The sequence below is a fragment of the Pipistrellus hanaki genome (genome assembly GCF_964339955.1).
Source record: "Pipistrellus hanaki genome assembly, chromosome: 4".
Taxonomy (NCBI): Eukaryota; Metazoa; Chordata; class Mammalia; order Chiroptera; family Vespertilionidae; genus Pipistrellus; species Pipistrellus hanaki.
Window position 1 is genome coordinate 39,045,581 of NC_140506.1, and position 21,189 is coordinate 39,066,769.

The 21,189-nt window shown below is 41.4% G+C and overlaps 1 protein-coding gene across 2 annotated transcripts in view; it reads left to right on the forward strand.

Moving 5' to 3' along the window:
- Nucleotides 1–21,189, forward strand: part of RASGRF2 (Ras protein specific guanine nucleotide releasing factor 2) — a 174,670-nt gene that overhangs the window by 104,522 nt on the left and 48,959 nt on the right. For both annotated transcript variants that reach the window (XM_084881300.1, XM_084881301.1), the window contains exons 16-17: nucleotides 5,111–5,236; nucleotides 7,752–7,841. In XM_084881300.1, the coding sequence (XP_084737426.1) occupies nucleotides 5,111–5,236; nucleotides 7,752–7,841 (216 nt within the window). The remainder of the gene's footprint in view (nucleotides 1–5,110; nucleotides 5,237–7,751; nucleotides 7,842–21,189) is intronic.

The following is a 21,189-nucleotide window of genomic DNA, read 5'->3' on the forward strand; positions in this document are numbered from 1 at the left end:
AGCAAAGGGCTATTGTTAAACCCAACTGGTGAAACCCATTTTTAGGGCAGAAGATATCATTGCTTCTGAAGGGACAGCTTCTACATATATATATATGCTAATGGATATGTGTGTGTGTGTGTGTGTGTGTGTGTGTGTATGTATATTAGTAGCCCGATGCACAAAATTCATGTACTTGGTGGGGGGGTGGGGAGGAATCCCCCAGCCTGGCCTTTGCTCTGTCTCAGTGCAAGAGCTCCATGATCCATTGCCCCAAAGAGGTAGGCCCTACCCACCCATCCAGGGTTCCTTGATAGATTGCCCCAAAGAGGTAGGCCGGAGCTGGGGGAGACCTGCAGACCCTGGGCCGGGCCATGGTGGAGGCCTCCCTCTGTGTGTGCCTGCCTCACCCCTGCTGTGGCCCCACCCCTGCCCCCGACACTGCAAGGCCCCACCCACTCATGCCTGCTGAGCTATCGTGACATTATAGCATTCTGGACAATTTGCATTTTCCTCTATTATTATACAGGACTAGAGGCTCGAAGCATGAATTCATGCATGGGTGGGGTCTCTCAGCCTGACCAGCAATTGGGGTTGATCAGGGCCATCTGGCCAGGGGGAGGAACTGTGGGAGATTGGCTGGCTGCAGGAGGTTGGCTGTGGGAGCTCATTGATCACCAGGGGGCAGCTCCTGCATTGACTGTCTGCCCCCTGGTGGTCAGTGTGTGTCATAGTGACTGGTCGACTGGTAATTCAGTAGACCCATCATAACGGTCACTTAGGCTTTTATATATAGAGATTGATTTTAGAGAAGAAGGTAGAGGGAGAGATAGAAACATCAATAATGAGAGAGAATCATGGATCAGCTGCTTCCTGCATGCCCCCAACCAGGGATTGAGCCCATAGCCCAGGCATGTGCCATGACTGGGAATGAAACCATAATCTCCTAGTTCATAGGTCAATGTTCAACCACTGAGCCACACCGCTGGGCCAGAAAGGACAGCTTTTGTCCAATTCTGATGCTATGAGCAGACCTGCAGAGCAGACCCTGTCGCTAGTCTTCTAGGGCTTTCTAGTAGTGAGGAAACTTAAAAAAAGGCTCTCCTAAAAAAATCACTCTTTTCCTTTTTGTTCTTCTTTACCATCTAAACCATTTTTAAGTGTATAATTCAGTATCATGAAGTATAGTCACGCTGTTCTGCAACTAATCTCCAGAACTTGTTCCTCTTGCAAAACTGAAACTCTATGCCCATTGAACAGTGCTTCATTTCTCTCTCCCCCCAGCCTCTGGGAACTGCCATCTGCTTTCTGTTTTTAGAGCTTAACTACTTTAGATACTTCATGCAAATGGAATCATACAGTATTTGTCTTTTTGTGGCTGGCTCATTTCATTTAGCATCATGTCTCAAGGTTCATCCATGTTGCGACAGGTGCCAGAAGTTCCCTTTATTTTAAGGGTGAATAACATGCCGCTTTACACACACACACACACACACACACACACGCACGCACACATTTATATATTTATATATATACATTTCATCTTTTCTTTACCTATTCTTTCTCTGACAGGCATTTGGGTTGCTTCCATCTTTTGCCTATAGTGAATAATGCTGCAGTGGATAGGGGAGTGTAAATACACCTTTGAGATCCTGCCTTCAGTTCTTTTAGATATCTACCCAGAAGTGAGATTGCTGGATCACATGGTGATTCAATTTTTAATTTTTTAGGAACGTCCATACATTTCCCATAGTGGCTGCACCATTTTACATTCCTACCAGTGGTGCACAGAGTTCCAATTTCTCTGCATCCTTGCCAACACTCATTATTTTCTGTTCTTTTGATAGTTTCCACCTTAATGGGTGTGTGTTGAGAATATTTTCTCTTTTTTATAATTTCCCAGAGATTTTCTTTTAATTGGCCTAGGGCCTAATATATTGATATTCATTTTTTCTTTAATAGAGAAGCAAAAGAAAAATCTATTTCTTTCTGCATTTTAGTCGAATATGTGTCATAGTTCTAGGGGTCCTCAATTAAGCTGCCCATTGCCCACTATAATTAATTCTTTTACTTTAACTCAGTGACTTTCAACGGGTGTGCCATAAGAATTTTTAAAATGTGCAAAACCTGACTTTAGTTTGGGGCACTGACCCTTTCCTCCTTAGATTATCAAATAAAAAAATAACAGCTGTGAATGAATCAAATTTATAACTTTTTTGTCAGATCAGCTAAACATATATTTTTTGGTGTGCCACAGAATTTTAGTAATTATTTTGTGTGACACAAGATGAAAAAAGTTGAAAATCGCTGCTTTAATTTGTTATACACAGATTTATTTATTTTTTTGCATTAGTCACCAAGTTCCCTGATTCTGGTTTTCAAAGCCCAAGTCCAGAGTTTTTGGAGATGGCCCAATGCCATATCCTAAAGCCTGTTCAGCTGACTCCAGGATGGAGGGAGGTATGGTCCCTAGTAGGAATCACTTCAGCGTCAGCCGGACAAGCTCAGAGTAGGTGTGTGCACGTGTGTGGGTGTGTATGAGTGTGGGTGTGCGCGTGTTCACATGTGCGTGCAACGGCTGTAGAAGTCAAGAGTGCTGCTATGCTAACTCCACTGTCTAGTCTTGAAAATTCCAATTGGCAAAGAAAAGGGAGATGCTGATCTGCCTTTAATTTGAAAGATGTTTGCTTGTGCTTTGCATAATGTTAACACTTAAAACAGTTGGCAAACTTGAATAAGAATCCTGTGCCAACAGTGTACACATTTTTCTGCTTTTTACTTCAGGGTACAGCACTACACAGCCTCACTGCGTGATGCCAGCTCCCCCTGTTAGGTCAACACTGAAACAGGGTTCTCTCTCACTGCCGTCCAGCTACACAGTTTCCGGGTGCGCACTTTGAAAAAGGCTAGTGACCTTTGTCCAGTTTTATGGCCATTGTAGTTCTAAAGCTGGCCTTGCCATAATTCCTAGCAAGAGAACTTCAAGTGACAAGAAGGGAAATAAGAGAAATGGGAAATATCTCTAAAAATGAGTGAAACTGTGAACTGGTGAGGGGAAAACTAATGCCATTTAAATGCCATTTATTTTTCCCCTAACCCAGTCATTCCATTTGTTCCGGACTAACCCAGCAATCATTCAAGCTCTCCTTTCTTGCTAGCAGGCAGTCCAACCTCCTCTTTCCCTGCATTCTTCTACAAAGCGCACATATCCGCCCAATTCATATCCGGACTCCATCCAAGGGTGGAGTCTCAGTAAAGATCAAAGCAATGGCCGGCAAGGAAAGAGAGCCCCAGGGCAGAGGCCCACTGAATGGGATCCCTCACCCAGTCAGTCAGCATTCCCTTGGGCCTGGCTGTGCAACCTACCCCATCATCACTGAAGGGCCTTCATCACTGGTGTCTGTTTCCATGTTCTTGGTTTGACAATTGCTTCCTTGTGGGCTGAACATGCTTCCCATTTTAGCATTTGTTTGGAACCAGCTCTCCCAGTTGTCCTGCAGACAAAGCTGTTTGCATGGAACTTGATTACAAGTGAACAGGCCAGAAAGAAATGCTTCTTTGCCCCCACCATTGCTGGGCATGGTTTCTTCTCTTTATAGGTGTCTATCTGCCGACACTGTTATTCTTAGCTTTCCTGTTCTTTCTGTGGATATTCGGGGCCTGTCCAGCTCTCTCACTGGGAAGTTTTTGGGCTCAGTGTAATTGCTGACTAAATGATTTTCTCCTTGCCTCAGAGGAATGAATGGTTGGATCAGAACAAGGACATGTATTTGATATTCTGCTTGTTCTTGCAGAGCAGATGCCTTCCGTTACTGAATTTTGAGGGAGCTATTTAGGAAATAATAAAACTAACAGCTAAGCACTGATTTTTTTTTTTTTTTTTTTTTTTTTTTTTTTTTTTTGGTCTGCATCCTGCATCATTGCCAGCTTTGCTATAATTATGTCATTCAAGGAAAATGCTAACCATTTCCCTCCCCTAGCCTTTGTGTGTTTCAAAAAGGCAAAATTGTCGCCATATTTCTAAGGGAGCAAATCACATGCAAGTGTGAAAATGGCTTTGTATAAAGTCATTAGGAGTTTTGTAAAATTTATCGGCGAAATCTTGAATGGAATGGCAAAGGGAGTTGTGGAGAGTATTTCTGCTGACAGGGGTCATGTAAAACCAGAGGAGGTGACACAGCTTGCGTTGGTTAATAAAAGCCCAGGGAAAAATAAAAGAAAGAATTGTTAGAAATTTATGAAATGTCTGTGGTGTAATTCCTTGAAAGAACTCACAGGATGTTGTAGTTTTACCTGACTAATAAGCCAGATGGGAGCCTAGGTGTGACCCTAGAAGGATGTGTCTTTTACTCATGGTATGTTAGCTGTAGTGAAGAGGCTCAAATTATCTCCAAACCGTCCAGCTGTTCATTGTCAAACTCTCCTCTTGCCTCCTGCTGATCTGTAGCTCTAGGTCTGGGCTCTCCAATAGAACTTCTGCGAGGATGGGGAAATGCTCTCTGTCTGTGCTGTCCAGGAGTGCAGCCACTGGCCACATGTGGCTACTGAGCACTTGAAATGTGGCTAGTGCCACAGAGGGCCAGAAATATTAAATTAACTTTAATTTAATTCAGGACTACGTGACCATATTTGGCTAGTGCTACCAGTTTGCACAGCGCAGCTATAGGAGTCCTCAGGAGCCACATTGGTTGAGATGCAAACTTAGTTGGCTTACAGGGGCAGCCCTAGCCAAGAGCTCGTGAAGTCCCAATTTTGATCCCAGACTGATTTACACTCTGGAAAAGTTCCTCTTTCCCCACTCGAAGTAGGCAGAACCATTCTGGAGGGCAGGAGACCGGCTCCCCATCCCTTGGTGCTTTGAACATCTGCCGTTGTGTTGGACAGATGGGGCTACCCAGAGTCAATCAGGCTCAGCAGGGTCAGCAAGACATGGGTGGGGAAGATGTACATTTAGATTTAGTGTCATCAGCATGCGGCCAGGAGGAAGGACTCCATTTCCGATGAAACTCCTCTAAACATGTAGGCTAGTGCTTATCATACGTAACAAACGTTTGTGTTTCTGTGCACGAAACTGACAAGACGCTTCTGAGTGTACAGCCTGCTTGTTAAAACTCACGATGTTTTCAAGCAGCAGTCCTCGAGTCTGCCCCCCTGGAGCGAGCGGCCGTGCAGAGCTCCCCTGCGGTGGACGCCACTGAACTGTCACCTGGCAGGTCGCCCTCGACGCCTCGGCACCTGCGCTATCGCCAGCCTGGAGGTGAGAGTCAGAAAGGGACTCGGAAATAAGAAGTGAGAGGTGATTTCTAGCTTCTGGGTCTTTTGTTTGCCTTACTACCTCATATGTGAAAATTACTTAGGTGCAAATAGTATCATTATTGGACCCGACAGTGGAAAAATAAGTGGTTAGAGAATATGCCATTAGTCTCACCAATATTTATGTGACCCATTATTGCATTGTACTTGGTGTGGAGGGATGTGAATCAACGGGCCTGTACTTGCTGATTGCCAGTTGAAGAATCTCAGAATCTTATTTTACCAAGAATTTCAGAATCTTATTTTACCAAGATGTTCCCAGATTCTGATACCTTACCATAAGTGTGTATCAAATAGGCTCATCTGGGACTCCACAAGTTTTGGGGTAAGCTTATTGAAGAACAGTATTTCATCTAAAAACAAAGCATAGCTGCTTGGGACCCTCATCATTATTGCTAGTGGCAGAAACCAGTATATTTTCTATAATTATGAAAATTAGAAAGTATTACCCATTCACTCATTTAAGAACATGCCAAACGTCCTCTAATTGGAGGGAAAACCATCAGTACAGAAGATAAAAATCTTTTTTTCTCTTCATTTTCCCAATTGCTCAAATAAATATAGCCAAATAACAGTTGTTTTTGAAATGTTTCCCTTTTTTTCTCCTCAAGCCAATTATTTCAAGTTGGAAGGGGAAAATATACAATTATGAAACCAGATTCTATTCAAGTAACTGAAGTAAAATATAAAGACATGGCTTTGGCTTCAGTACTTGTGCTTCAAGTAGGGCAGTTCAGCAAAAGTTAGAGGAGTGTGCATGGCTCCAAACCATCACTTCATTTATAGCCTCAGCCAAGGGCTGGAAGCTGTCATCACTGCCATCAGCCCCAAGCCCAGCCAGCCGGGGTCAGGCTGTTGTCTGAATTTCCCTGATGGATGGCAGACCTTGAAACTGATTTCAGGCTGCTGGTCAATGATGGGTCTTAGATGGTTCTGGTAAATAAAGGTGACAAACCAGATTTTCCTGGCTTGTCATAACACTATTATATAATTAGCCAAACCTCTTTACCATTCTTAGAGCCTTGGTCAATCCAGGCCTTGGCGACTTTTTTGACAGTTGTTCATGGGACAGACCCGCTTGAGTCTGGGGCCAAAGCCCATGGAAGCAAACTCTACCAAGGCAAGAATTAGATGCTATTCATTCAGTTAGGGCTCTCTTTCCATATGTTTATATTCACATAAAATTTTTCATTTATAGAAACTTTGTGTTTTGGAAATCTGCATTCTGTTTGTGGATTAACTATCTTTTGCTTCTTCCTTGATATGGCTAAATCATAGTGACATAGGAACATAGGAAGGAAGCAGAAATCTATAATAATATGGAGGATCCAAATGGGAACAGTATCACACATTTTCTCAGTGTGTATCTGAAATTTTGCCTGTTCATCTGACCACTTGCTACCTTGTTCCCACCCATGTTTTAGAGCTACTGCTGAGAGGGTACAGCTTTTGTGTGTACTTGTGTGAATGTACATTAACCAGCTCTCTGCTTCCCCTCTTATTTATTTTAAGCATGACTGTAGAACTTAAGATCAAACTAATAAAAACCCTTCAGGTCACAATCACAGTGACCTATTTTCACTAAAGCCTGAGGGAGGAAAAATAGTGATGTTGGCATCAACATTATTAAATGCTGTGTGAAAAATATCTGAGGAGGGAGAGGGACTGCAAAATTGTGCTGAGTGCATTTAGAAAAAATTATAATGCATTCCTCCCTTTAAAGGTGTTTTGAGAAGAAAATTCTGTTGGTAACATGATGTAGAATATTTAAAAAGTGCTTTTCAGATTGAGATATAATTTATATACCATAAAGTTTACACTTTAAAAGTACAACTTGGTGGTTTTTAATATATTCATAACGTTGTGCAGCCATAACCACTATCTTGTTTCAGAACATTTTCACCATCCCCTCCCCCCCCAAAAAAAGAAACCCTGTACCCCTTAGTCACTCCCCATTTTTATTTTCCTCCATTTTCTGGTGACTATTAATCTATCCTCTATGGATTTACCTATTATATAAATGGAATCATATATAACCCGTGACTTTTTGTGACTTTCACGTAGCATAATGTTTCTAAGTTCTGTTCATGTTGTAATATGTATGTACTTCATTCCTTTCTGTGGCTAAATGACATTACATTGTATGGATATACCACAGTTGGTTTACCCCTTTTATCAGTTGATAGACATTTGGTTGTTTCTACTTTTTGGTCATTACGAATAAAGCTGCTTTGGATAGTCATGTGTAAGTTTTTCTGTGGACATATGCTTTCATTTCTCTTGAGTATACATCTGGAGTATACTTGCTGATGTAGGATCTTGTCATTTTCCTATTAATAAAGAAAATACAGTGCATTTGGCTCAATCGTTCATTCATTACAGGAATGAAATGAGCATTTTATTATAGACTATTATCCTTTTGCCTTACCATGCTATTTCCATTCTTTTCAAATAACCAGGACAGATGACTGACAGCTCCCACTGCTCTGTTTCGCCTGCTTCTGCCTTTGCAATTGCCACAGCCGCAGCAGGACACGGGAGTCCTCCGGGTGAGTAGGGGCCAGCAGCTAAGTACAGACACAAGGCAATCCGCATTAAATCATGGTATTTGCCTGTCAGTCTTGTTGTGTACTTGTTAAGAATGCAGATTCCCACATTGTAATAACTATGTATGCCACCAAATGGTTACTAGATTTATCAGGATGATCACTTTGTAAAGTATAGAAATGTCTAATCACTATGTTGTACACCTGAAGCTAATAGAATATTTTTTTGTCAACTATAATTGAAAAATAATATTGGCCTGGCCAGGGTGATTCAGTGATTGAGCATCGACCTATGAATCAGGAGGTCATGGTTTGATTTCTGGTGAGGGCACATGCGCGGGTTGTGGGCTCGATCCTCAATAGGGGGCAGGCAGGAGGCAGCGGATCAATGAATCTCTCTCATCGTTGATGTTTCTATCTCTCTCTCCCTCTTCCTTCCTCTCTAAAATCAATTTTAAAAAATAGAAAAGAAAAATAATATTTAAGAAGAGAATGCAGATCCCCAGCTGCCATTCTAAGTCAGTGTGTCTGGGGTGAGACTGTTAAATAAACACCTGAGGTGAGTCTCACACAGGTAGTCTATGGGTGACACTTTTGAGAATTTCTGTATCAGAGAAGGATGTGTTGTTTCTCCATGTTGTATGGAGTTCTATAACTTTTTTTTTTTATCCATTTACTGAAAATATGTACTAGTATTTCACTTTTAGTTGAGTGCAATGCTAAAGGCATCTGTAAGGTGGGAGGGAAGTCTGTAGAGCGGGGAGGAGGAGGGAACTATTGCTTCAACTGACTCATAATTTATTTCCAGTAGCTCCTCAATGCTTTCTGAGTTGCTGTTAGTTAGTTTTCAGGGTAAAGCAGGAATAATTAAAAGCACAGTATTTTAATAGACGAAAAAGCATATTCATTGTCTCTGTCCTTGTCTCTCACATGCAAGGAGAACATTGTGTTCAAATAATTCTGTATGTGGTTTCAACAGCCTTGTTGCTGTGAATGTCTGCACCTAAACTAACCCAATGGGAGCTGATTGTCATCCTTTGTAGATCAGTGATTGATGGAGAAGCGTTGTTCACCTGCCACAAAGGAGGCCATTTCCTAAGCCTAAGAACCTATATTCAACAATAGTAACTTGTAGCTACTATGTGTGATTTTTTTCTACAATGAAGTAAGAACAAAGAAAGATGCTCTATAATGAACATGAACTACCATAGTAATGATATGTATTCCATCTGAATGGAACTATTTGCAGATTGACCACATTTTACTTCTTCAGTATTTTTGCCACACCCACTGCATTGGATGTGGTCAGGCAAATTAGGGTGTTGGGTGATTTCTCTCCTAAACATTTCCAAAAACTTCCCCTCAAAGTCCTATCAGCATAACATAAAACAGCCCACAATGGTAATGATGTTGATATTTTGTCAATCTAGCTGACTTCCATTGTTGATTATATCCTATAATAATGAACATTTCTTGGTGACATCATAAAGGCATCCTCACTGTGCTTTCAGTAGAGCTAGTTATCGACTGTGATTTGCTAAGACCCTCTCCTGGCTTTGTTCTCACAACCTGGTCTGTCTTTGGAAAAAGTGAAGCGGAGAGCTTCCTCACAAGTTTCATAATTTAAATATGGTTTGTGAGGGAAATAGTTTTTAAAAATATATTTTTACTAGAGGCCCAATGCACAAAATTTATGCAAGAGTAGGCCTTCCTTCCCCTAGGCTGCCAGCACCAGCTTCCCTCGCAGAGGGAGGCCCCTGCCCACCTGCCTCAGCCCGCCAGATGGTGGCCTGGGACTCCCTCTGTGGGGCCATCATGGGACGATGGCCAGGCCCGTCTCCTCCCCCCCCCCCCCCCCCCCGCCTTTGCTGGCCTGGCACCAGTGAGTGCCATAGCGTGGTCCCGCATCGTCCTCCTGATGGTCATCCTGCTGTTCGCCTGTTTGGTTGATTTGCATATTATACTGTTATTATATAGGATTGATTTCACAGAGGAAGGGAGAAAGAGATGGAAACATCATTGATGATAGGGAATCATTGATTGGCTGTCTCTTGCACACCTCACACTGGGGATGAAGCCTGAAACCCAGGCATGTGCCTTGACCAGGAATTGAACTGTGATTTCCTGGCTCAACCACTGAGCTACATTGGCCAGGCAGTGAGAAAAATAGTTTTAATTTAATTCGGGATGAGTCTATTTCCCCATTTGCTGGAGGAGAAGCTCCCCCCACCCCCCCCCCCCCCACACACACACCTAAAATTGCAGCAAAATTTGAATAAGTTTCCAAGAATGGCCTTCTGACTTTGGCTTTTCCTGGCCTAGTGGACCAGAGGCTAAAGTAACCAAAAAAGCCAAGTCTTCCTCTCTATCTGAACATGCTGCTTCTGCTGCCTTTCTTCCTACTCCTTCCCACAGCTGAAGCAACCTTACAAAGAAAGTGCTCTTCAGTAATCTGGCCTAGGAGCAGTGGACTGCTCACTGAACTAGCCAGTGTTGCTAGTTGCAGGTTATGTTCCTATAATATGGTTTGAAGCCATATGGTTCAATTTTAGGAATAAAAGGAAGGACTGGATTTGACAGGGTCTGTGGCCTCGCTATAAAGACAGCAAATTGCACATCAGTCAGTTTTCAGTGGCAGGTGATGGTAAGTCAGAGAGGCTTTCTTTTGGAATGCAGACCACTGTGTTCCGGGGCTTAGCCACTGGTCCTGCAGGGGAGTCCACCTGCCCCGGGAGAGCTTAGCAGAAGAGCTCGGGTTCACTGGTTGCTGAGAAAATTTGGCTCAGAGCAAAAATGGGAACGTGCTGAGATAATGTGGATTTATTGGCTAGCCAGGGACAGCATGATGCTACCCTGAGAAGAGCTAGACACAGATGGACAGGTGTTCAGAGGAAGGGGTGCTAGATAACGGGTAACTCCCAGACTGGACTTTGTCTCCACTTTCTGAACCAGAGTCCTTGCTGACCTGAGTAGTCTCTAGAACCAAAGGCAAGTAGGAGGGAAGGTTGTGTAAGGAAGCGAACACCTCAGACTTCAGTCAGTCTTTGCAGGCCTCCTGTCTGCGTGTATGGCTGCTATATGGGCCCACCTGGTGGTGCTGCTCTGCTGTGTCCTGGCCCATAGCATAGCAGGAAGCAAGGTACCACCGGTCACACCATGTAGTCTGCAATGAAGAATGGCTTTCCATGTTTCAGCCTCCTCTTTAGTTTCCCTACCAACTTAATCCTCTCCCATCTCCATCTCCCCACTGCTACCCCCATCAAATGCCACAGGAACCTGGCAACTCTGGGTTAGAACTATCAACTCATGATTATGCTTTCAAATATTCACTCCAGACATTTGGATGTTAAACCATTTATCTTTAATTATTGGTTGGGAGTTTTTCTTTTTTACTACATTAAAAGGACTTTCAAATTTAGCAAGAGCGTGGACAGAAAATGTTCTTTGCAAAAAGGCCAGACAGGATGCTCGTGGCAGGCCCTGAAGGCACAGAAAGCTGATGCTATTTGTGGAAGGTGACCTTGGATTTTCATAGGATCAGCCAGCCCTGCCCCAGGGCTGTGCCTAATTTCCACGCGTCCTGGAAAAGCCTGGGTTTTCATCCCTGGTTTCTGGAGCCTAGAACCTGCCCTTTCCAATGAGGATGGCTCTCTTGCTTCCACCTTTGTTTGTAAATCAACAGTAATATCTCTGTTGGCAAGAAAGGAAAGCCTAATTCTGTGGGTCGGATTGAAGCCCCAGACCAATGATTGTTAACGTCATGTTGTAAAGATTTAACAGTTTATTTAGTGTCTGCCTTCTGATTGATAGCCAAGTTACATTAGGCTCCCTTATGGATGGATCCAAAAGTTGTGGGGTCTAGCTCTTATATATTTTGCCTCAAGGGAAAGAATATAAAATTACAAATACAAACATTTAGGGTACCTCCTAGGGCTTAGAAGAGGCCCCCACACATTGTGAGGCCCTGAAGCTTGAGCCTCATTGGCTTCCTGAAGAATCTGCTTATGAGTCCAGATCTTTCTTGGAATCACCGCAGCTGCAGGAAATTTTGTTTGTTTGGGAGTGGAGATGGGGTGGACCAATGACCATCTGTCAGTAAAATAAGAGTCCTTTATTGTGGTGGGAGCTTTGACTCTATGCAAGATTGAGATCAAGGACAATTGGCGGGTCTTGTGTGCCACCACACTGATTGCAATGTGTTTTCAAGAATCTGCTTTAAAATAGAAACCAAATGAGTTCTGCAATAAAGTAGGAGCTGAAATGCATAAATTTCAGATGGCTGCTGATGCCGGGACTCTGCAAGTGCTGTTTGGATATAGTTACAATATGAATAGAAATGCAATCTAATGAATACACATATCAGGGCACATCATGGCTCTCACTATACACCTGAAGCTTTAGTATTAATTATAGAGTTTATGATATGATCTAAAATGAAATATCAAAGTGTGAGGTGGGTTATTTTTATTGCAGTACAAATAATGGCAGTGGAGGTATGACAAGCAGCTCTTGATTATCTGTGAGCAGATTATATGCTTCACCATTCTATGAAAGTCAAAGTAGATTAACAAAATAGAGGAATGGTTGAATGCATTTAAAGAAAAATTAATGGCATAGTTTACAGTTGCTTAGAGAAATAGTGAGTTCTCTGTTGGTGGTTTACTTGGTACTTGTAAAGTAGAGAATTCATAATCTGTTTTTTGGGTTGTTTTTTTTTTCATCTATCAAACCACTCAGATCTGTGTAGTCAATAGTAGATCTCAGCTTGATGTGAATTAGCCCTGGACCTGTTTTAAAAAATACTGATGCTTGGCCCCACTCCCAGAGATTCTGACTTGATTGGTCTGGATAGATGTGAGGCATCAGGATTTTTTAAAGTTCTCCAGGTTATAGTAATATGGAGCCAAGGTGGGGAACCACTGGACAAGATAGATGCTTGTGTCAGATGGTCATTGCCTGTTCTCCCTGGGAACTTGTCCCATAACAAGCTAGATCATGCGGCGTACCTCTTTTGCTCATCAGATGTCTTTGTTATGGCTTCCAAGCAGACCCATGTCCTTGTTCCAGCTGGCTGAGCACCTTCTTTCCTGACTGTGTTGCACTTTCAAATTCTCTTACTTTGTGCTGCTCTTACCTGGGCTCCACGCAGACCATTCTCCTCCATCCCTGTCTCTCCTTGGCAAAGGTACAATATGGTTGATTGTCCTTGCTCACCTCTTGAATTTACTCACATTTCTTATTGCTACTTGGTCACCCTACAGTTTCATCCATTTCAGGGCAAATCAAGTAACTGCAGCAGAGGCTGGAGAGCTACCCTGGGTAAAGAGGGTAGCCCCTGATCAGCTTCTTCTGAGTTCTGCCACACAAGACAAACTAGGGCTATCAGATCTGTTTTCTTTCTTTAAAAAAATCCAGGAATCTGAATATTTATATGAAATCCTCTGGTTTTAAATTGTTGAAGTGAATTCCTACTATTTAAAAAGAAAAATACTGTCCAAACCAAATACTACTGTGGACTGACCACATTTGGCTAAGTCACCAGTGTGTGACCTCAGATTTACTGTGACCACTCATAGCTGGAGTGTCAGTTGACACAGAGAAAACTTCCTGAGACATGCCTACATTTTAGCAATGTGCCCCTGAACGTCCTCAGTGCCTCCACCCCCACTATTTCCTATTCCTCTTTAGAAAATCCATCTCTTCTTGTCCACTGTGGATTGACCACTTTCACTTTCCCAGGGTAATCTTTTCTCAGATCCACAGGATGCTCCATTGTTCATCCCATCACCATGGAAAAGGATAATGGGGACCATCTTTCTCCTTCTTATAGATTCTGAAGCAAGTGTGGGACCCAGAGTGGTGGAGGACCTTGCCCAGATTCTCAATTACTGAGAATGAAGCTCAGATCTGTCCACTACCAAACTGCTGCTTTCTTTGCCTTGCTCTTGCCTCCTAATGCCACATTTACTTCAAAAATAACAAGATCTTAAGAAACTTGAATTACTTAATTTTCTTATTGCCTCTTGACCCCGTAGCATACCATTTATTCCCATCTTCTACTCACATCAGTGCCATTCATCTGACAGATACAATAGCAGGGTAATCCAGAGAGATGTGCATTGGTCAAATTAGCAACCTGTGGGTAGATTCTTACTTGTCTAGTAGTAAGCATTGAGGGATATGTGATTTCTTCCACAGAATTGCAGAAACTAGAGCCTTACTATAATGATGTAATCTAGTCAGAGAAAGCATTTATCTCTCTATTGAATTGGATTAAATTTGTAGCAAGATATTGATTACCAGGAATTAAGTTAATGTCACAACTGTACCCTGCTGTCTGTAGCCTCTTTCAGGATTTGTGAGAACATTTCAGCTCTGTTTAAATAGCTTATCTATTTATTGAATGAACTTATAAGAATGGCACAGAATATGGGCCATGTTTCAATGTCTATCTGACAAGCTAAAATTGTAACCTCAAGCAGGAATCACAAATTGATTTCTGTTTCAAACCCAGAAAGTTAATAAAGTTAATATCATGTAAACATTTAATTGCAGTGATTCTCAATTGGATGCAGGTAGGGTAGAATGAGAACAGCCAGGAACTTCTTCAAAATATACCTGTCCTGTTGGGGATTCTGAGTGGCCTCCTCCTAGAGGCAGGTACTCCAAAAAAGAGAGATGTTATTGATGGAAATGTGCTATACATGTGAATGGTATGAAAACAGAAATAGAGTTAAGAATCACTGCCCCGTTCTCTGCCATTCTTAGAAAGACTGTCTCAGTTTCTTGGTCTCTATTTCCTGGTTTGTCAGGCATAGCAGAAAACAAGCTATCTCACCTGAGTTAGCAGTAGCATTCACAAGTCTAAGGTCAAAATGTTGGCCGCTTGTATTATAGCATGTAGTGTTTCTCATATGGGCCCTCGCTATCTTTTCATTTTCTGTGCAATCAGCAACCCACTTGTCTTAGTTCTTATTCATATCCCCATTCCCTGTGTCCTGTTGTCTTTTTTCAAAAGATATGTTATTACCTTTTGGAGTTTTGCATTTTTTTATTCATGTATGTCCTGTTGCCAGGCCTGGCTGCATCCTTTGTAGGGCCCAGTGCAACAGAAAATGCAGGTCCTCTTGTTTAAAAAATTATAAAGAATTTCAAGACCAGCACAGCTGAGCATTAAAACAAGTGTAGGCCCTTCTAAAGGTGGGCCACTATGCAACACAGTCCCCCCATCCACACACACACACACGACATGAAGTCAGCCCTGCCTCTTACAGTCTTAGTCAGGAGTCCAGTAGTTTTCTAATGCTCGGGGTGTGCCTTTCTGTGCCTTTCAGGACTTTCCCCTGGTTCTGGAGAACTTTCTGTGCTGAAGAATGTGCTGATAAAAAAATCTGGCTGTTGGGAGAGTAACTAGAGAAAAATTATTTAAATCCAGAATTCCTGATTTTCTGAAGAGACGACACATTTTTAAACAATTAATATTCAGTAAAATACTTTCTGCCCTAGCCATGTAGCTCATTTGGTTAGAGCATCATCCTGATACACCGAAGTTGTGAGTTTGATCCCCAATCTGAGTACATACAAAAAGCAACCAATGAATGCATGAATAATGGAACAACAAGTCAGTATTTCTCTCTCTCTTTGAAAAAATATATATAATATAATATGCAAATAAATATATATATTTTAATTAAAAGATAAAATTCTTTTAACAATGAGCATAATCTCTGATGAGTCAGCAAGACTCTCACTATCTAATGATGACTCAGAATAATAATAAACCAAAAATAATCATCATATAAGACAGAAAAGCTTTCCGGTTTCCTGGAATTTTTGATTACTTGGTTAGTCATGATAATGTTGTGATTATGCAACACTGCATTAGCTCTATACATGAAAAAAGGATGAGATAGGATTTCAGTAATAACATTTTTCAAAGTAGTTAAAGGTTAAGTATGTGTAGAAATGTACTCCTTTTGCATAGTTATTGGTGCAATCAACTCAGGTTTACTGAGCCTTAAGACTTCTGAAGTATATGGCAAGGGAGGAGTGAACTTTTGATCTGCCAGAAAATGTTCTATCTATATTCCTTATTTTATACAACCAAAGAGCATGCGGTATTACTGGCATTTGTAGCCTATGGCTTTATAAGTTCTTGGATGACCTAAAAAGGTAATGTGATTAACATGAAATTAGCCTGTCTTATTAATTGTGAATACACAGTAATTGTGCATAGTGTTTGCAGAGGGTCTCACAAAGTCACACCCACGTTGTATAAACCCCTGTCCTTTGCTGTCCTGTTGGGCATTTTAGTTTTCAAATGGAGTAGTTGCACTTACTACCAATATGACAGTAGTAATAACAATAAAGTTATGAACTCCTATAAGATACACTATATACTGTACACTATTCAAAGCTTATTATGCTAACTGATATGACATAGTTACTTTTTAGTAGAGAAACTTGAGATACAGAGAGTAAATCACCTCAGGTCACACAGGTATAAGAGTCAGATTTTACTCCTGTCATCTGGCAAATGAAAAGAGGACCTATAGGATCTATTACTAGTCCCAACCTGTGCCTTATATATAGAGGGCAGAGCTGGGCTTCATTCTTTGGATTTTTTGTAGTGCCACCATTTTGTTTGGAGAAGGACAAAAACATTTCTGTTAGGTGGTCTGTGGTTTTAAAAATATGCCCATAGGAAAGACAAGATAGTGGCATAGGTAAACACCTATATAGCTGTATCTCACAACCACATCAAAATTACAACTAAAAGGCTGAACAACTACCATCCAGAACCATGGGAACGCTGGCTGACTGGAAGTTCCACAACTAGAGAGGTGAAGAAAGTGCATTGAAACTGGTAAGAGGTGCGGAGGTTCGGAAAGTGCTGGCACTGGATGTGCTACTCTTTTAATCGGGAAGGAGATACAAGCTCCCACTTGCTCTGAACTCCAGAGACTCTGGGGGACCCAGACACATATGGGGAGAAACTGGACTGTCTGGCATCAGGACAGGAACACAAGGGTGGTTTTCTCTCATGGGTGCTCTCAGCCATCATTGTTCCTGCACAGGGGCGTGGGATGCAGAGACCTGGGGACCTCTCTGGTACAGGGCTAACTGGTAGCCATTGCTGTTTGCTCCACCCTGGTTATTCCCAGAGACCCCGCCTCACCCAAGCTGTGCATATCAATGGCCTGTCCTTTCTCTGCTTAAAACCGGTCAAACTAGCTGGGTCAGGGAGCCCCAGAACTTCCAAAAGCAATAGCCTGACTTGCTTCACAGCTGGGTCTCTCTGGGCACTTCCAAACCTCATACTAAGAGGAGGAATATGCAGATGTCTCTGTAGCTCCTTTGGGTGGTGCCAGACAGACAGTGGCTGACTTTGCACCTCCTTGGATATCCAAGAGGCAGTGTACCCAGTGGTCAGTGTGAGACCATATCAGATTACAACTCTTCACATCCATAAGAGACATACTCAAGGGGCAGACTCAGTGAGCACCAAAGTCCCACTGAAGCAAGTCCTTCCCCGTACGGGCGTCTTCTGTGCAACAGATCTTCCAGTGTAGACACAGCTGGTCATCACAGCAATTGGCCTGGAGGTCAATTTCTCCTAGTGATACCACCAGCAATCAAAGATTAACTATAACAAGACTGTGTACACAGGCCACAAAGGAGTCCACCAAGCGCTTCCAACTCAGATGACTGGGAAGTCTAAGCCACCGGGTGCTATAGGAAACTTACCACACAAGGCCACTCTATCAATTCAAGGAGACTTAGCAGCTACCCAGTACATAGAAACAAACACAGGGAAGCAGCCAAAACATGGAGACAAAGAAACAAGTCACAAATGAAAGAAATGAATGAAAGCAAAATACTAGATTTAGAGTTCAAAACCACAGTTATAAGGTTATTCAAGAATCTTCTAAAAACCTCCAAGAAATTTAGTGAGACCTTCTAAGATATGGAAAAGGACCAATCAGAAATTAAGCATACGTTGACTGAAATAAAAAATAATATACAGAGATTCAACAGCAGAATAGAGGATCCTAGGAATAAAGTCAAAGATTTGAAACATGAAAAAGCAAAAAAAAAAAAAACAAAAAAAAAAACAAAACCCAAACTGAAAAGCAAAAAGGAAAAATAATTTAAAAAAAATATGAAGATAGTGTAAGGAGCCTCTGGGGCAACTTCAATTACACCAACATCCAAATTATGGGGGTGCCAGAAGAAGAGAGAGAGCAAGATATTGAAAACCTATTTGAAGAAATAATGACAGAAAACGTCCCTTACCTGGTTAAAGAAATAGCCCAGGAAGTGCAGAGAACCCCAAATAAGAGGAATCCAAAGATGACCACCAAGACATATCATAATTAAAATGCCAAGGGCAAAAGACAAAAAGATAATATTAAAAGCAGCAAGAGAAAAACCAAGGGAGCACCCATAGTACTGTCAGCTGACTTCTCAACAGAAACTATACAGGCCAGAAGGGAGTGGCAAGAAATATACAAAGTGATGAATAGCAAGAACCTACAACCAAGATTACTCTACCAGGCAAAGCTATCATTCAGAATTGAAGGTCAGATAAAGAGCTTCACAGACAAGAAAAAGCTAAAGGAGTTCATCACCACCAAACCAGTATTATATGAAAAAGCTGAAGGAAGAGGAAGAAGAGGAAGAAGAAGAAAAAGGTAAAGATAAAAAAATTATGAACAACAAAGTGACAACAAATACATATCTATCAACAAGTGAATCTAAAAATCAATAAAAATGAATAAAAAGCCTGATAAACAGAACAAACTGGTGAATGTAATAGAATCAGGGACATAAGGCGGAGACTGACAATTCTTAGGGGGAAGGGCATGTGTGGGGTGCAGGAAGAGATTGGACAAAGAGCTTATACCTATGGACGAGGTCAATAGGTGGGAACCAGGTAAAGTGGAGCCAAAGTGGGGGTGGGGGGTGGGAAGAGGGAGTAGGGGGAGGAATATCTGTAATAATATGAACAATAAAGATTTAAAATAATAATAATAATAATAATAATAAATCAAAAGATATATTTTGTCATAAAAAATATGCCCACAAATTTTTTCATACTCCTTCCTTCAAGAGGCAGAGCTTACTTTACATTCCCTTTTGCATGGGCATGGCTTGCTTCTAACAAGTAAAATTAAGCAGAAGTGACCATGTGTGGTTTTGGAGCCTAAGTCCTCAAAAGGCAAGCAGCATTTGTCTTAGTCAATCTTTCTCTTGGTTCACATGTTCTGGGGAAAATGGCTTCCATGTTATGAGGAGAGGCCCATGAGACCAACAAGAACTATGAAGCAGCATTTTTGCCAACAGCCTTGTGAGTTAGAAGTGGATCCTCCAGCCCCAGTCGAGCCTTCAGATGACTGCAGCTCTGGTGCACATATGGACTGCAAACTTATGAGAAACCCTGGGCCAGAGCCACCCAACTAAGCCACTTCCCAAAATATTGTCCTGAAAAAACTATGAGAATAAATGATTATTGATTTAAGTCTCTAAATTTTAGGGTAATTTATTTATTTTTAAATATATATTTTATTAATTTTTCACAGAGAAGAAGGGAGAGGAAAAGAGAGAGTTAGAAACATCGATCAGCTGCCTCCTGCACACCCTCTGCTGGGGATGTGTCCGAAACCAAGGTACATGCCCTTGACCAGAATTGAACCTGGGACCCTTGTGTCTGCAGGTCGACATGCTCTATCCACTGAGCCAAACCAGTTAGGGCTGGGGTAATTTATTAATGCTGCAATAGATAACTACTGCAGGTGGTTTCATATTAGCCAATAAACCTTGGCCAAATATTCATAATCAAATTGAGTTTTAGGAACATATTTTCATTTTGGAAAAGGAAGCATGTCTGGCTATTTCCTGCGGGACAGATCACCCCAGGCTTATTCCCTACCAAATATTTTGAAGTCATGGGTCTATATATATAAAACTAGTATATAGTTTAAATCTACCTCATATTTCAAGATCTTTGACTAATCAGTCCTCTCTTTTCCTTTTACCTGTAGTGTTCTGAATTGAATGAAATTATTTTTCTGTAATTTGGAAGCTGAGAGCAGTTTGATTTTAACACAACTGTTGCTTAGCAATAAGAAGAAACTTAATGGCTCTACTCTCTTCTGCAAACTGAGAGGAGCCTCCCTGTGTAGCTATTGTCTGTCTGTAATGCTGAATTTAAAATTGTAATGCTCATTTTAGGGTAAAATTGAAGCTGGCCTATGTGACACATTATACTTACTCCAACATCTCAACTTCCCAGGGGGTTGCACTGTCCCAGTTTAATGCTCTTTTGCAAAAAAGCCAGTGTCTTGGAATTATGGGGTATTTAGAAGGCAGAGACAAAGTTCTAAGAGGCTAGTAAATTCCTTATTTGTAGATGGTTTTTATTCCCTATATACTGACTTTGTGATTCTGGGATTAAAATCTTGGTTTTTAAAATATTGTGATTAGCAACTGGGAAGGGGTTATAGAAGAGTAGGATTTCCGGAGATTTGGGGGAGTGGGAGAAGGTGGGAAGGCTGGCTGTATTGGCCTCAATACCCAGCTCTTTGGAAAGGCTCCTAGAAATGTTAGCTGCTTACATTTTTTAAAAGCAAGTTCTAAATTCAATTGTTCATCAGAGAGCTTGGTTTAGAGACTCTGAAATCTCTGCCTGAATTAAAAGCATTATTCTTTCCCACTCTTCAGATTAAATGATACATGAGTTTATTTGATTTTGTTTAATTAGTTATATAAGTATGCCCGGTGCCATACCAGATGCTGGAGAAAGATAAAAATGAAATAGGAAGCATTGCCTCCGATCTAAGAACTGACAACCCAGTTGAGGAGATTAGATGAGCAGGCAGAAAGTAAATCTTAAATGATCAAGATGTGAACTCCAGGATCCTGATAATAACCAGCATAATTACTGGCCATGTTGTTCAACTGCAGACTTGAAAACCAAGGGAAAATGTCACATTTGCAAAATAACAAGGCTTCAGTGCTGACCCTGAAAGAAAAGGTTAATATAGTTTCAAAGTATTTCATACATTCTTCCAATTAGCTTGCTCAAGGAGCAGGGGGTTCTTTCTTTCTTTTTCTTTTTCTTCCTTTTTTTTTTTTTTAACTTTGAGACATTTTTGCCCCCTCTGGATCTCCCTTTATTTCTTTATGGGTGCCCCTTTTATGGTATATGTAATAATTTTAGGAATTTAGCTGATATTAGATCTAGTGGAGACAATATCCATCATACTGGACTAAATGAATATTTCCAAGATTTCTACATATGCATTATAATGAGAAATAATGAAAGATTTATACTGAAGCAAATTACATT